The 15788-nt window shown below is 44.8% G+C and overlaps 1 protein-coding gene across 6 annotated transcripts in view; it reads left to right on the plus strand.

The window, feature by feature from the left end:
• KALRN (kalirin RhoGEF kinase) overlaps positions 1-15788 on the plus strand; it is a 786138-nt gene that overhangs the window by 686740 nt on the left and 83610 nt on the right. For 5 of the 6 annotated variants that reach the window (XM_075933149.2, XM_075933142.2, XM_075933143.2 and 2 more), the window contains 2 exons: positions 1973-2256; positions 5200-5304. In XM_075933149.2, the coding sequence (XP_075789264.2) occupies positions 1973-2256; positions 5200-5304 (389 nt within the window). The remainder of the gene's footprint in view (positions 1-1972; positions 2257-5199; positions 5305-15788) is intronic. The other variant, XM_075933140.2, reaches the window with a different exon arrangement.

Genomic DNA, 15788 nt, shown 5'->3' on the forward strand with positions numbered 1-15788 from the left:
ATTCCAAGGTGGGATCAGAGGGGAGAAGTTTGTAAAATGTGGTATTTGAGAGTTGTGTGGTTGCCTCCTGGTTATAGTCGGCCTTATTCATAATGACCACAGCACCCCCTTTGTCAGCTGGTTTGATTATAATGTCCAGGTTGTTTTTGAGACTGTGGATGGCATGATGTTCAGCACGGCTAAGATTGTGTGTCGCTTGTTGTCGTTTGCGAATAATGTCAGTCTGTGCGTTGTTGAGGAAGCTTTGTGTATATAGAAATCCAGATTGTAATTCCAACCGGGGGAGTCCATATAGAATTATTTTTCCTTTGGTGTTGATAGGGGGGATCTGGTAGGTCAGATTGATGTTCATTGGTGGTTTGGAAATATTCTCGGAGGCAGAGGCGGCGAAAAAAAAGCCTCAAGGTCGCCACAAAATTGTATCCAATTTGTGGGGGATGTGGGGCAGAAAGAGAGACCCCGGGACAAGACAGAAGTTTGCAGTAGGCTAAGATGCTTTAGTTTGGCTCCTCTGACATTAAGAATGCCCAGATTGATCATTTCTCTTCTGGCAAAAGGAGGAACTAATTTGAAAACATCCAGCTAATAGGCAGACCTTCTGGAATATTCTGTGCCACAGGCAGATGTGGGGAGAGGAGAAGAGCTGGGGTTTTTGGGGTCCATCAATTTTGACTCCCTTAAGTTTTTTTTTTTTAATAACCCAGCCTTATCTGAGACTGACCAGCTTAAGTCAGTTACTATTGGTCTTATTTTTTCAATATTTTTATCAACTAATATTAAAAGGGTATATGAGAGGCTTACAGAGCCATTTTCAGTGGCAAGCTTATCTGCTGCCTAATAGGCTTCAGACACTTTCCATATTCAGGACTCACGAGTTGCTTTGACAGCCATACTTTATCAGCATGCCCTGTTGTGTCAGCAGAATTCAAGGTTTCAGAATGGTAACTTTGCACTTTTGAGCAACATGCTAGATATGAGTTCCCTTCCTGCTCCAGTTTAAACTCCCTGCATGTTGGCTATGGAATGCAAACTTTCCACAACTCTTCACTCAATGTCTCTTCACTGATTATATGTTCCCCTCTGAAACGGAATGTCCATCTGTTTCCAGGAAACAATCTTTCCCCAGGCTAATTACTATAGCAGTTAAAAACCTTTAACAGTTACTGACATGTACAAAATTCATTCATGGAAGGTGCCACTTCGGCAGCCAGAGAGTGGATTCTTTTCCAATTGACTTTAAACATGTACCTCACTCAAGTCCTATCATGTGCTAGCCCCATTAGTAGGGTGTTCAAGGCCATGGGGGTACTATACTCATTGACAGGCCAGGAGGGGATGAGGGGATTCTAACAGCAGATGTCTGCTACTTAGTATGCATAGCCATACATGAAAATAAGCCCCATGGAAAAAATTAGCCTCCCTATCAAGAGGAGGGAACCTGCAAAAGGAGGAGCCTGTCAGGAATGACTTAGAAGCGGGAAAGTAAGAGAGGACTGCTTTAATAAGCTAGCACAAGGTTGGGGTGCTGCCTAAAAACACAATGGTGTGTAGCTATCCGAAGACAGTGCTTAAATATGATCACTAAGCTTCCAGGCTGTAGTTAAGGAAAATGGAACATACTGACTCTGTATTGGTATTGGGCAGACCTTTGTATTCCGTATTGCTGTAGCTGTCTTATGCCTGCTCTCCTTTCACAGGGGAATCTGGGATAGAAACTGAGAAATTCTAGTGACCCTTTTAGGTCTCATGTTTCACAAGTATATGATATGGGAGGAATGGAATCTGGAGAATAACTGCTAAATGAGGTATACAGTAAAGAGTTCTGCTGTAGAATTTATTGAAAATAGATCGACTTGTTCAGCGTCTTGTTTTGCACCAATCCCTATGAACTGTAACATGGTACATCCTAATCTAGGGTAGCCCTGGAAAGCCAGACAGCATTATCATCAATCATTTGTTTTGTTTCCTTCAGATGCATATTCCGTCTCCTCCAATGAAAATGGAGGCAAGTCAGAATCAGTGGCCAACTTGCAGCCTCAGTCGTCCCTCAACTCAATCCAGAGCTCTCCTGGCCCAAAGCGTTCAACCAACACCCTGAAAAAATGGCTAACAAGCCCTGTGCGTCGGCTGAATAGTGGGAAAACAGAGAGTAACATCAAAAAACAGAAGAAAGTGCGAGATGGCAGGAAGAGCTTTGACTTGGGCTCACCGAAACCTGGAGATGAGACCACTCCCCAGGGGGACAGTGCAGATGAGGTTTGTATTAGTCTCCTCTCCATTACTGTTTTCCAGGCAGAGCATTCAGTGATGTCATCTGAATCCAGATTAAGGGCTTGTCTACACTTAGTTGGTCAGGAATAGCTGTTCCTGAGTAACTGTGTGTAAACTCATTCTGCAATAATGTTGCCTCATTCTCATTTGCTTTCATGGTGGAAGTGTGTTGAGCAGGGGCTGGGGGCTGACTGAGTTGTGGAGAACCTCCTTTTGCATTTACTGGAAAAAAGACAATGATATGAAACCTCTAAAGTAACTTCACAATAGCCAAAATAAAAGATCCTGACATCTTAAATATCAAACATTAGTTAAGGCTGAGACCTCCAAAATTATTGTACACCAGTATGTTTAGTATGTGTTTAAATTTAAATTACTGAAATATTCCAAAAGCAACAAGGAGTCCTGTGGCACCTTATAGATTAACAGATGTATTGGAGCATAAGCTTCCGTGAGCAAAGACCCACTTTGTCAGATGTATGTAATGGAAATTTCCAGAGGCAGGTATAAATATGCAGGCCAGAATAAGGCTAGAGATAATGAGGTTAACTTAGTGAGAAGGATGAAGCCCACTCCTAGCAGCTGATGTGGAGGTGTGAACACCAAGAGGAGAAACTGCTTTTGTAGCTGGCTAGCTGTTCACAATCTTGTTTGATCCTAAACTGATGGTGTCCTACTATAAGACAAGCCCAAGAAAGAAACCAACAGAACACCACTGGCCATCACCTACAGTCTTCAGCTAAAACCTCTCCAACACATCATCAGTGATATACAACTCATCCTGGACAATGATCCCTCACTTTCACAGGCCTTGGGAGGCAGGCCAGTCCTCTCCTATAGACAACCCACCAACCTGAAGCAATTTCTCACCAGCAACTATACACTGCACCACAGTACCTCTTAACTCAGGAAGCAATCCAAACCTCAGTGCTAACTCTACCCACATCTACACCAGCGACACCATCACAGGACCTAACCAGATCAGCTACACCAACACCATCATGTGCCAGCAATGCCCCTCTGCTATATACATCAGCCAAACTGGACAGTCCTCTATGTAAAAGAATAAATGGACACAAATCAGATATTAAGAATGGCTAATACAAAAACCTGTAGGAGAACACTTCAATCTCCCTGGACACACAGTAGCAGATGTAAAGGTAGCCATCCTGCAGCTAAAAAACTTCAAGACCAGACTTCAAAGAGAAACTTCTGAGCTACAGTTCATCTGCGAATTTGACACTATCAGTTTAGGATTAAACAAAGACTGTGAATGGCTAGCAAAGTACAAAAGCAGTTTCTCCTGTTGGTGTTCACACCTCCACATCAGCTACTAGAAGTGGGCCCCCCCCCCCCCCCCGACTGAATTAACCTCGTTATCTCTAGCCTTATTCTGGCCTGAATATTTGTACATGCAGTGGAAATTTCCAGCGCAGGTATCTGATGAAGTGGGTCTTTGCCCACAAAAGCTTATGCTCCAATATATGTTAGTCTAGAAGGTGCGACAGGACTCCTTGTTTTTGTAGATCCAGACTAACACGGCTCCCCCTCTGATACTTGAGAGATTCCAGATTAAGATGTACATTATTGAACCGTGATTAACCATTTGATACCTAAATGGAGATGTTGTCTATTGAAGGCAGAGGTGAAAGTAACTTAAATATTAATACAAGTATTGTCGTATTGCACCCCCTCTGGGGCAGGAGAGGGACTCAGGACAGGGGGGTGGAAGTTGCAAACAGTACTGTAAAACTGAAGTATGGGGTAGAGTGTGAGGGGCTCTGAGACAGAGGGTTGGGAGGAGGGACAGCTCAGGGCAGGATATGGGGGCTCAGGGCAGGGGATGGTGTGTGGGGGGGGGGAGGGAGGGAGAAGAGGAATGCAAGAGTCACTGTTGGAGTGTGGGGTTCAGGGCGCGGGGGTTGGGGAGATTGTATAAGGTGTTTGGGGAGTGAAGGTGGCAAGGAGCTGAATGCCCCCCCCCAATCCACACCAGGATGCTTCCCACTGTTCCCCTTCATTACTGCCCGGGAGTGAGGGGCGCACACAGCATGGGTCACTCACTCCTCTGCAGTCCCCAGTGCATGCTGGTTGCATACTTGCCTCTCCCGGTGAGTGATGGGGAAAGAGGAGCAGTGTCCTGGTACAAATCGCAGGGGGAGGGCTTCAGCCCCCTTGTCCTCCCTAAATGCTTCTGGAGGGGGTTGAGGCAGTCCCTGAAGGTGGGGGTGAGCTCCGGACGGTCCCCTTAAACCTGCCTGGCTGTCGGCTTCTTAGCACTGCAGCTTTCAGGAGAGTTCTTGGAGCACACCAGATGTTGGCTTTTCTTCCTGGAGCGGCACACGGGGGTGCACCAGCTTATTTCCACCTCCTGAGTTAAAGGAAACACTGACTTTTGTAAGCCATGCCAATTCTTTTGTTAAATGTTATCTGTAGCAATAACAGTTTCCCTGTGTCAAACTTGGTCTAGAACATACTGCATTATCAACACTGTCAGCAGCGCTAGCTGGAAAGTTGAACAGAAAATGAAGGTCACAGTATTTGAATGCATGGGGGGAGAAACTCCAAGTTTATCATTTTATTAATATACATTTTATTAACATAAACTAGAAATGGCCTCTGGGTAATAGAATAAATAGGAAGTTTGTTAAAATGTCCCATGAGCTGCTTAATGGCTTTCAACACCTTCCTTTGGAAAAGTGTTTTCACTTCATTCTTCTCCTCATTGTTCCTGACTGGCCTCTCTATTAAATATTTACTACTTCCCTTTGTGTTATGGCAGCCAGACTTATCATCCTCCCTTCCCCATATCTATGTTGATATAGCTATTGTATTAGAAATAAGCATAAAAGTTGCTAGCTAGGCTCTGGAGTGGTGTTTTTCATATAACTGCCCTTTCTTTGAGTCTAATGGCGATCTTGCTTTCAGAAGAGCAAGAAGGGTTGGGGAGAAGATGAGCCAGATGAAGAATCCCACACACCACTTCCTCCTCCTATGAAGATTTTTGACAACGACCCTGCACAAGATGAAATGGTAGGGCTTTGCTGCTGACCAGTTTGCTGGCTAGCTGTATTTCCCAAATGATTATTTTATTCATGTGACTGAATTGTTAACCGGGAATAATTTTTCCAGTACACATGAGCTGGTAAGGTTACAATGGTTGGTCATTTTCCTTGTGGTGTCATTGCTCAGAACCCTTCACTTAAAGCTATTCAGAAAATAGTGCCTGTTGAGCAACCCAATCTTGTAGCCTTTGCTTTTGGTGCAGAAGGACACGTCTTCCTTGTTCTGTGTTGAGAATTTCTAAAACTTGACTATGTATTACATGCACAACTCCACTCAGCAAGGTAGCCTTTCTATCCCTCCTAAAATGTTCATGCTTCAAGTGCCTTTACTATCTGCCAAGAGCAGTGCATGTTCTGGTTGGTGTTCTGGGCACTGGGAATAGGACAGACACTATAGTGTCATGCAAATGCATTTGATTCAGAAGGAAAACTGACTAGTAGTCGGACATAGGCGTTAATCCCAGTGCTGCCAGTATCTTACTGTGTAACTTCAGGTAAGTCACTTTGACTTATGTGGTGCTGTTTTCCCATCTGTGAAATTGGAAGAAAGTCCTTACGCACCAGTCTAACCTGCTTGGGAACCTAGATATGAAAAGTGCTATGTAAGTTCAAAGTATTAGCTGGGTGTCTCTAGTGGCAACTGGGAGGGTAGTCTTGCTCCTGACAAAATGCCAACTCTTCTTGTGAACTGTAGCAACAATTCAGGTACTGAAGGTCCTATCGGACTCTTCAGTTCTTCCCTGTTCCCGTGCTGGTAGTGCTGGTAAGCTATTTGTCAATAGGCTTTTCTCTTTTATGATGCTGTCTGGACTTAGCTACTAGAGGCCTAGCTACTAGAGGTCTGGATTTCAAACTTGGACCTCTTAGACTGGCCAGCTGGACTCTTAGGCCCCCAGACTAATTTTTAGGTGCCTAAACGTCCACTTAATCACCCAATGCGGATAGTAAGGTACCTGTGTTTGGAAAGTGAGCTTTCACTGCTGGCTTTCAGTTACTGTTAGTAACATTTAGCTGCATGTGATAGAGCTCTGCAGTGGTGAATCGCATAGTGGTGTATAAAGTGAATCCTTGGATTATTTCTGTTTGCTTTGGAAGTAAGGGGAGACTTGAGAATTGATCTGCTTTGTGTTCAGCTAATGGGCTGGGTTGTCTGTCTTGTTGACACTTGTTTTTCTTCTTTGTTCTGTCAACTTATACAAATCTGTTCTCCTGTTAGCTGCTTCCTTTCCTCATGGCATCTGGTTTAACACTCCACTCTCCTCCCCTCTCTTCTTTCTCCCCTTCTTCTTCCCCTCCCCCAAGCTCCAGTTAGTTACCGTGTGCAAAAAGACAACCCTGGGACAGATCTTTAAGTCTTCCTCCCATGAGCTAGCAGCTTTAGGTGGTTGACTAGTGACCAGCTTCAAAATGTGAAACTCAGAAATGGGAGTGAGCGAGTCTCTGCCCACTAGCCAGTGCAAGGACCCGTGGATCAGAGTAATAGAGGGTGCTTTCTGGGGGCACTCTTCTCATCTGTCAGCTCCTGTTACAGCATCATGCAATGGCAGCAAGATAGGCAGGCAGCAGCTGGCAGTGATGGACTCTTGACCTTGTGTGTTGCATATACTGCTGACCATCTGGAGAGGGGAAGAGGAGAGCAAAGATTTGGATCCATGCCTGGTAGGATGTTGGTCTGTTCCTGGTTAGTTGCCTGCAGAATTTAGAATTTCTTTAATCTGTCGTGTGACTCTGGTGACCATGTCTGATCAACGTTCCAGGAGGCTTTAGTATCATGGGTACGTGCACAATCTTCTAACATGTCATGTTGATGAACTACTTGGTTTTCTTCTCTAGGTAGATGAATTTTACAGAGCCTCTTGGCCCCATTCCAAGAGAGGCCAGTGAGAACAGGAGACTAACTGGCAGCCTGGGCTTGTATTTTGACTTGGATCCAGAATTAGGGGTGAGAGTTGCTGCACGTTGAAATCCAAGCCCTGTTTCAAACATTCACCAACACAGAAGGCCTTGATGAAGAATTACTCTGCACTGAGGTCCTGTCTTCTATGAAAGGAAGGATGGAACACTAGCCTGGGTTGAATTCCTTACTCCCTCACAGACTTCTTGAGCAAATGGTTCAGTCTCTGACCAATAACCTGTCCCTAAAAGGAAATATCTGTACTTCCCCATTAGAGCTGGCCAAACTTCTTAACTAAGAGTTAACTTGCTCTGAAGTCTAGTTTTTGGCAAGTTGTGAATTCAGTGAATAGTTTCAGCCAAAAAAAGGTAGGTGGCTAGAAGGGGGGAAACTTCACATCTCAAAACAGTGTTAATTTGAATACCATTTCAGAAACATTTTCAAACTGGCATGCAAATGTTTTATTCAGTGAAACAATTGCTTTGCCTTCTGGGGTTTTTAAGAAATTGACTTTTTGATTTGGCTGGAGAAACCAAGTCCACTACTAGCTATGGTCTGGTCCCTATGGGTATGTCTACATTGCATTCCTCCTGAGAGAGAGCAATGCAAATGCAGACAAATGAAACTGCAAATGAAGTGTAGATTTGAATTTCCCACACTTCATTTGCATAATCGCAGCCCGCTGCTTTTCTGAAATACCATATTTTGGGGAGGGGGGGGGAACGCAGTCCACACAAGGCTATTTCAGAAAGAAACCCTTCCTTCAAAATAACCCTTAAACCTCATTTTTTAAAGAGTAAGTGATATTTCAAAAGGAGGGTTTCTTTTAGAAATAACCCTGTTTTTCCTCAAAATATGGTAATTTTGAAGAGACCCTTCTTTTGAAATAACCCTTACCCTTCAAAATAACCCTTAAACCTCATTTAAGGAGTTTCTTTTTGAAATAACGCCATGTGGACCGCATTTTTTTCTTGAAATACAGTATTTTGGAAAAGCAGCAAGCTGCAATTATGCAAATGAAGCATGGGAAATTCAAATCCGCACTTCAGTTGCAATTCGTTTGTTTGCATTTGCTTCTATTAAATTACTACCCTAGCTTTAATGAGTGCACATGTGACATTAAGATGTGCTGATAAAGGAGACCCTGGAAGAGTGGAATGCAACGTAGACATACACTATTCCACTGCCATAGGGTACGTCTAGACTACATGCCTCTGTTGCCAGAGGCATGTAGATTAGGCTACCAGACATAGTAAAATGAAGCGGCGATTTAAATAATTGCCACTTCATTTTACTATGTCTGGTAGCCTAATCTACATGCCTCTGTCGCCAGAGGCATGTAGTCTAGACGTACCCATAGAGTGAGTTGGCACATTTGATTCTAAAGTCCTTGGCTACAGTAATGGGGAAACACAGCTTTATAGATTTGCCCCCATAAATACCCACTGTGGACAAGTCTTCCAACTCCAAATTGAAACTAGATTTTTTTTTTTCCTTTTGGCGGGGTTGCGGGGAGGAGACAGGTTGTGAAGCCACTTAAAAGTTCTTTTACTGGCGCATATGCATCCACTGTAGTATCCTAGAACTGGAAGGAACCAAAAGGTCATCAAGTCCAGTCCCATGCACTCAAAGCAAGAACAAGCACCATCTAGACCAGTGTTTCTGAAAGTGTACTGCAGAAACACTGATCTAGACCACCCTTGACAAGTTTTTCTCTAACCTACTCTTAAATCTCCAATGGAAATTCCATACCCTCCCTAGGCAATCTATTCCAGTACTAACCACCCTGACCGTTTCCAAGTTTTTCCTAATTGCCAATCTAAAACTCCCTTGCTGCAATTTAAGTCCATTGCTCCTTGTTGTGACCTCAAGGGTTAAGGAGAATAATTTTCTCCCTCCTCCTTGTAACAGCCTTTTAGATAATGGTAGGTTTTGTTTAGCCTGGAAAAAGAAGATTGAATTGAGGGGGGGACACAACTTATATTCCCTCTTACGCACGTTTTCTAGACCTTTAATCATTTTTGTTCTTCTCTGGACCTTCTCTAATTTCTCCCCATCCTTCCCAAAATGTAGCTCCCCGAACTGTACACAGTACTACAGTTGAAGCATAATCAGCGTGGAATAAACAAAATTACTACTTCTGTCCTGCTTACAACATTCCATTAATGCAAAAAAATGCAAACCTTCTGGGTTGTTACTGTTGACTCAGCTTCTCTTTCTGCAGTACTTTTCCCTAGGCAATCATTTCCCATGTATGTGAAACTGATTGTTCTGCCCTAAGTGGAGTACTTTGCACTTATCCTTACCGAATTTCATCCTGTTGACTTGAGACCATTCCTCCAGTTTGTCCAGATCACTTTGACTTGTAATCTGGAAAAGAACTTGTAGCCCCTGCATGGTGGTATCCTGGAAATTTTAGAAGTGTACTCTCTTAACCAATGATTGAGATAATGGCAAATAGAGCTGATTCCTGTGGAACCCCTTCATGATGCCCTCTAGCATTATGCTCTCTGGGAATGGTTATCTATACAAGGTGTGTGCATAACTATCTGGAGGCTCTATCTAGGTTGTATTGCCCTAACTTGCTAATGAGACAGTCACGTGAGATTGAATCAAAAGCCTTAAAGTCCGCATATACCACATCTACTGGATTTTTTTCCCCCATCCACAAAACCTTGTTATCTTGCCAAAGCTATTGGATTGGTTTGATGTAATTTGTTCTTGAAAATCTGTGTTAATTATCCCCCTTATCTTGTAGATGTTTGCAAATGGAGTCCTTAATTATTCCGTTATCTTTCTGGGCACAGAAGTTAAGCTGACATGTCTAGAATTCCCTGGGTCATCCTTATTTCCCTTTTCAAAGATGAGCTCTATATTTGCTCTTTTCCAGACTTATAGGATCTCTCCTGTCTTACATGATTTTTCAAAGATAATTGCTAATGGCTCAGATACCTTCAGTCAGCTCCTTGAGTATTCTAGGATACATTTCTTCAGGTCCTGGTGACTTGTAGACATCTAACTCAGTGGTCCCCAACGCAGTGCCCGCAGGCGCCATGGCGCCCGCCGGGGGATTTCTGTGCACTCGCTGAAACATCTGGGCTGTGTCCCCCTCCCCCCCCGCCCCCCCGGCACGCAGCACATGCATGGTGCCGGCTTCAGGTGTGGGACACATGGGCAGCCCCTCCCCTGGGCGCACGGCACATGCGCAGGGCTGGCCTGGGGCGCATGGGCGGCCCCGGCCCCGGGGCGCATGGGCGGCCCCGGCCCCGGGGCGCATGGCGCATGGGCGGCCCCGGGCATGCGGCCCGTGCGTGGTGCCGGCCCCTACCCCCCGGGCGCGCGGCCCGTGCGCGGTGCCGCCCCCGGGCGCGCGGCAGCCACTCAACGTTGGGGACCACTGATCTAACTAGTCTAATTTTTAACTTTTTTTTTTTTCTTATATATAGCCTCTGTTCCTAACACCTTTTTTCATTGACATTCACTGTTAGGTGTCCAGTCAACCTCAACCTTGGTGAAAACCAAAACTGAGTTAAGCACCCCTGCCTTGACACTTTTTTGTGTCCCCTCTTCATTTAGTAATGGGTCTATCCTGTCCTTGGTCTTCCTCTTGTTTCTAGAATATATGTTGAATGTTGTCTTGTTACCTTTTTGTCTATAGTTAATATGAGCTTGTTTTTATGCCTTGGCCTTTCTAATTTTGCCCCTACATACTTATGGTATGTTTGTTCGTCTTTTGTGGTTTGACCTAAATTCTACTTTTTTCTAGGACCTTTTCTAAGATCATTGAAGATCTTCTGCTTCAGTCAGGGTGGTTTCCTGCCGTACTGCCACTTTCCTATCCAGTGGAATAGTTTGCTCTTGTACCCGTAATAATGTCTCTTGGAAAAACTGCCAACTGTCTTCCGTTTTCCCCCCATCTCCCCTCTTAGACTTGCTTCTCACAGAATCTTGCCCACCAACTCCATGACTTTGCTGAAGTCTGCCTTCTTGAAAGCCACTCTTTATTTTGCTGTTCTCCCTCCTACCCTTCCTTAGCTGTGAACTCTGTCCTTTCAAGATCATGATCACTATCACCCAAGCAGCCTTCAGCTTTCAAATTCTCAACCAGTTCCTCCCTTGTGGAGAAAGCTACCATCTGAAATAAAAACTTGCCCCCAATACATGCTAAGAACTTGTTGGATAATTGTGCCCTGCTGCCCTATTTTCCCTCCAGATGTCTGGATAGATGAAGTCCCCCATCACCAAGTACTGTGCTTTGGATGAATTTGATTTTGTATAAGCCTCATCCACCACTTCCTGGTTAGGTGGTCTATACTAGACCCCTATTATACCACCCTTGTTTCTTACTCTACTCCAACTCTCAACAAGTCTGTCCTAGTTCAGTCTCCACCTCAGGCCAAATGTATACACTTTAAATATAGAAGGTAACACTTCCTCTTTTTTTTTTTCTTGCCTGTCCATTCTGAGCAAACTGCACCCTTCTATGCTAATATTCTAGTCATGTATTATCCCACCAAGTCTCGAACACCACAACTATGACATAGTTGGCATTAATGTATTACCATTGAGTTCTTCCTGCTTCTTCCTCATACTTTTCACATGAATATACAGAACTAAAATACTGGTTTGATTCCTCTCCCCCTCCCCCGCCCATCTGGTTTCTCCTTTATTCCTGCTGCTACAGCTTGTCTTCTCTTCTCCCCCCCCCCCCCCCCCCGCCATTTCTGTTCCCCCGCCATTTCTGTTCCCTCACATCCCAGGTCTTCATATTTTTTTTACTTATCTGTGGTCTTTAGTCACCTGCCCCACCAGTTTTAAAGCCTTCCTCACTAGGTTAGCCCATCTGTATCCAAATATACTCTTCACCTTCCTCGGAACATGGACCCTATCTCTGCTTTGCAGTCCTTCCTGAAACAGCATCTCATGGTTAAGGAAGCTGAAGTCCTCCCTGGTGACACCGTTTTTGCAGCCAGGCATTCACCTCCATGATGGATCTATCTCTGCTTGAGTACCTATCTTTGACCAGAAGAATCTAAGAGGACACCATCCATACTCCCAGAGTCGTATAGTCACTTTTGAGCTGCTCAGTGTCATACCTCACAGTGTCATTAGTGCTCACATGGATGAGTAGCATGGGATAGTGGTCAGAGCCTGATGTTCCTCGACAGTGCCTCTAACATCTCAGATACAGGTCCCTATCAGGGAGCATAGAACACGGTATGCCATGTCAGGGCAATACAAAGGTACTCTTCTCCCCCTCAGTCTCCAAACGTTACTATCCTGCATTTGCTCCTGCAAGTGGTGGCTGCAGGGAGATGGTACATGGCTGCTTCTCCTCCACCTTAGGGGATGATTCCTCCTCTCCTTGCCAGGGCAGTGTAACATTTATCCATCAACATAATGGATGGGTTGGGAACAAGGGCGGATCACTGGCTGCTGCCAGAAGTAATCCAGCTGCCAGTGTCCTCCCTGTGCCATTGCCCTTCGAAATGCAGAAGAATGCAAGTGTAATGAAGTCACTGGCAAGGTTACTCTTGCCCCCTACCCCTCACCTCCAGTTGCCCATCTTTGGCTTCAAGTCTATACTGTGGACTGAAGATGCAAAAAGTAGGAATGCTCAATTGTAACCACTGAGGTACCTACGTTGGTGACTTTTTCACAAATATTAAGCAAGCTCTATGCTAATTGAAGTAGTGGGAGCTACAGGCATTGAATACCTCTGAAAATGAGACCAAATTACTTAGGCACCCACATTGGCAAATGGCATAAACATCCAGCCATTTTCTCTACAGAACCCTGCCCAGCCCACGTTTTTGCTAGTTGCCCCTCCTGTTTCAACAGCGGAATGCAGTCTTGAATAGCAATTTAGATTTCATTCTAGCTTTGAAGCTAATTGGGGAAATTAACCACCTGGTTCTCTAACTTTTTAATTAGCGCTGTTGACTAGATGCATCACTTGGGTTTATGCTAACTTACAAAGGAGAACGGAAGCAGTTCAGAAAACATGAACATACTGCCATAGTGGACAGGATGTGTCTCCTCTGCCCCCTCTTTCCTGCTGCTTTATTCAAAGGTAGCAAGCTCACTGTTTCACAATAGTGAGATGACCACATGCCTAGACAGAGTAATCTCCACTGCCACTCTTCCAGGGTCTCCTTTATCAGCTCATCTTAATGTCACATGTGCACTCATTAAAGCTAGGGTAGTGATTTTAATAGAAGCAATATCCTCCTCTCTATTTGTTGGCACCTGCCCAAGCGGCAAACCTGCGTTAAGTGACGGAGGAGATAAAAATATCTTTTTAATTCCAATTGGGCTCGACAGTAAAGGCAGTCGAATCTGGCTGCCATTGAATCATGCATAGTCCGTTGGGGGCACAAATACAGCCAGCAGTTACCTTCAGGGGGTCCAGATGACTCTGCACATTGTTCCCACCCCCGCCCACAGGCACCACCCCCTACAGCTCCTATTGACCATAGTTTCCAGAAAATAGGAACTGTCGGAGCAGTACCTGCAGTCGGGGTGTGGTGTTTGCATATAGCGGCAGGGTACAGAGCCACTCCTGTCTAGGGGCTACAGGGAGGGTGTGCCAGCCTCTTCCGACAGCAATGCCGGGCCAGGGCAGGCAGGGAGCCTGTATGAGCATCACTGTGCTGCCAGACTTCTAGAGTAACTCACCTAGTTTAGCTTTCAGGAGTCTCCAAGAGAGAGAGCCCAATTCTGAGTGACTCCTGGTGAAACTGGAAGGGTGGCAACTCTACTCCCATACATGCGTTTGTCTTCGGCATGCTAAAGGTTCATAGCACCTATTAATTGTTCTCTCCACTATTGACAACTGGAGCCCTCTGTTAAAATATAGATGCTAAACATGGATTTGGGGGCTAAATCTGGGCATCAAGTTTTAAACTAAAATTTGTGTCTGTAAAATTCAGCACCTAGAGAGACATTTCTTTTGAATGTAGGGGATGTCAGAAAACCTTTCTTGTCGTTAGGCTTGGTCCAGATTAGTAGTATCTTACAAGTAGAACCCAGCAAATTTGTGGATATCTGTGTTATACATGCAGGTATCCACGTCCATGGCTGTGTATATCCACAGCTTGTTTTATTGCAGATGCAGATACAGCTTACTAATGTAGGAATAACTGAAAGTAGAACAATTGTGTATTAACAAAGGACTCCTAGTATGGACTGACTCCTAGTATGGGCCCACCCAGCTCCCAACTTTCCTGAGCAGAAGAAGCTATGTTCTTTTTCAGTTTTGCCAGTATAATTAAATCTATACTGGGGGCTTTGCCGGCAGAGGCAATGCATAATTGGGGGAGGGCGTAGCTTAAACGTTTAAGAGGGCACATCACTGCCTCACTGTTGCTTATGGTCTATACCAAAGGCTTTCACACTGGGGCATTTGGCAATCCTGGGGGATAAGGAGGCTGGAGCAGGCAACCCAGCAGAAATCTGAGGGGAGTAATACATTCTCCACACCAGCCCCCTCAATTTGCTCACATAGCTGTTTGGCCAGGAATCACGTTTGTTCAATCTCCGAGCGCTGTGCCTGCAGAATCTGTGGTGTAGGCCTGGCCATAATTAAAAAAAAAAAAAAAAAAAGCAACCCGAATGGTGCTAATATGAGAACCAGGAAACAAAACAGACTCAATCTTTGTCCAAGTTGTTGACTTTGCCTTAGGTTTTGAGTGCACAATACAGGATACTTGATGCCCAGCTTGTTTTCCCAAGGAATACTGACCACCCACTGTTCTTATTCAGTTTTTGAAAAAGTTTGTGTTAATCCTGTGTGCCTTCAGTTCCCCACTTGTAAAATGAAGATCATAGTATGTCTGCGGCTGGGTAAGCAAGATCAATTTTGTAGTGATTGTAAAGCTACTGAGGTCCTTGAAAGGAAGATTTTTGGATTTCAAAGGGATCGTTATACCAGTGACTTGCAACATGAGTAAGGAAACTTGCTTTTCTTAATTACAGGGTGACCATATGTCCTGTTTTGGCTGGAACTGTCCCTTTTAGGCCCTGCCATGACAAATGCCCACTTTAGCGTGTGTGGGTCTTAACAGGGAGGGTGTGTCCATGCACACATGTGCATCCAGAGAAACATGCAGGGGCGAGGGCAAGCAGCTATGCCATCCCCATGCAGAGGGAAGCAATGCTTCTGTATGGGGTTACGTAGGACTCAGTGAGCAGCAACACCACTGCCAGTCCAATTTTGCACAGGGAGGGGGCTGGGCAAATGAGCTTGCCTGACCCACCCCGTTCTCCCCTGGGACTGGCATGAGTCAACACAGTGTCCTCTTCCTTTTGGTAAATATGGTCACCCTTTTAGCAACTGGCTTTTGAGTGGCATCTCTGTGCAGGATTCAGAATTCCAGTACTAATCTGTGTGTTGCTAATCTGACAGCCAGGCACCTGACACTTGCATGTAATCCTCAACCCTTTTCATGCGTCCATGTTTTTCCTGCTTGAGTCCCAAACATTACCTCTTATTGCTGGTTTGCTCGCTTTCCTAACCCCTTCTCATCCTGCTAACCTGCTTTTCCTTTGCAAACTGG

The sequence above is a fragment of the Pelodiscus sinensis genome, chromosome 7, assembly GCF_052426305.1.
Source record: "Pelodiscus sinensis isolate ZL-2025 chromosome 7, ASM5242630v1, whole genome shotgun sequence".
In the NCBI taxonomy this organism is placed as follows: Eukaryota; Metazoa; Chordata; order Testudines; family Trionychidae; genus Pelodiscus; species Pelodiscus sinensis.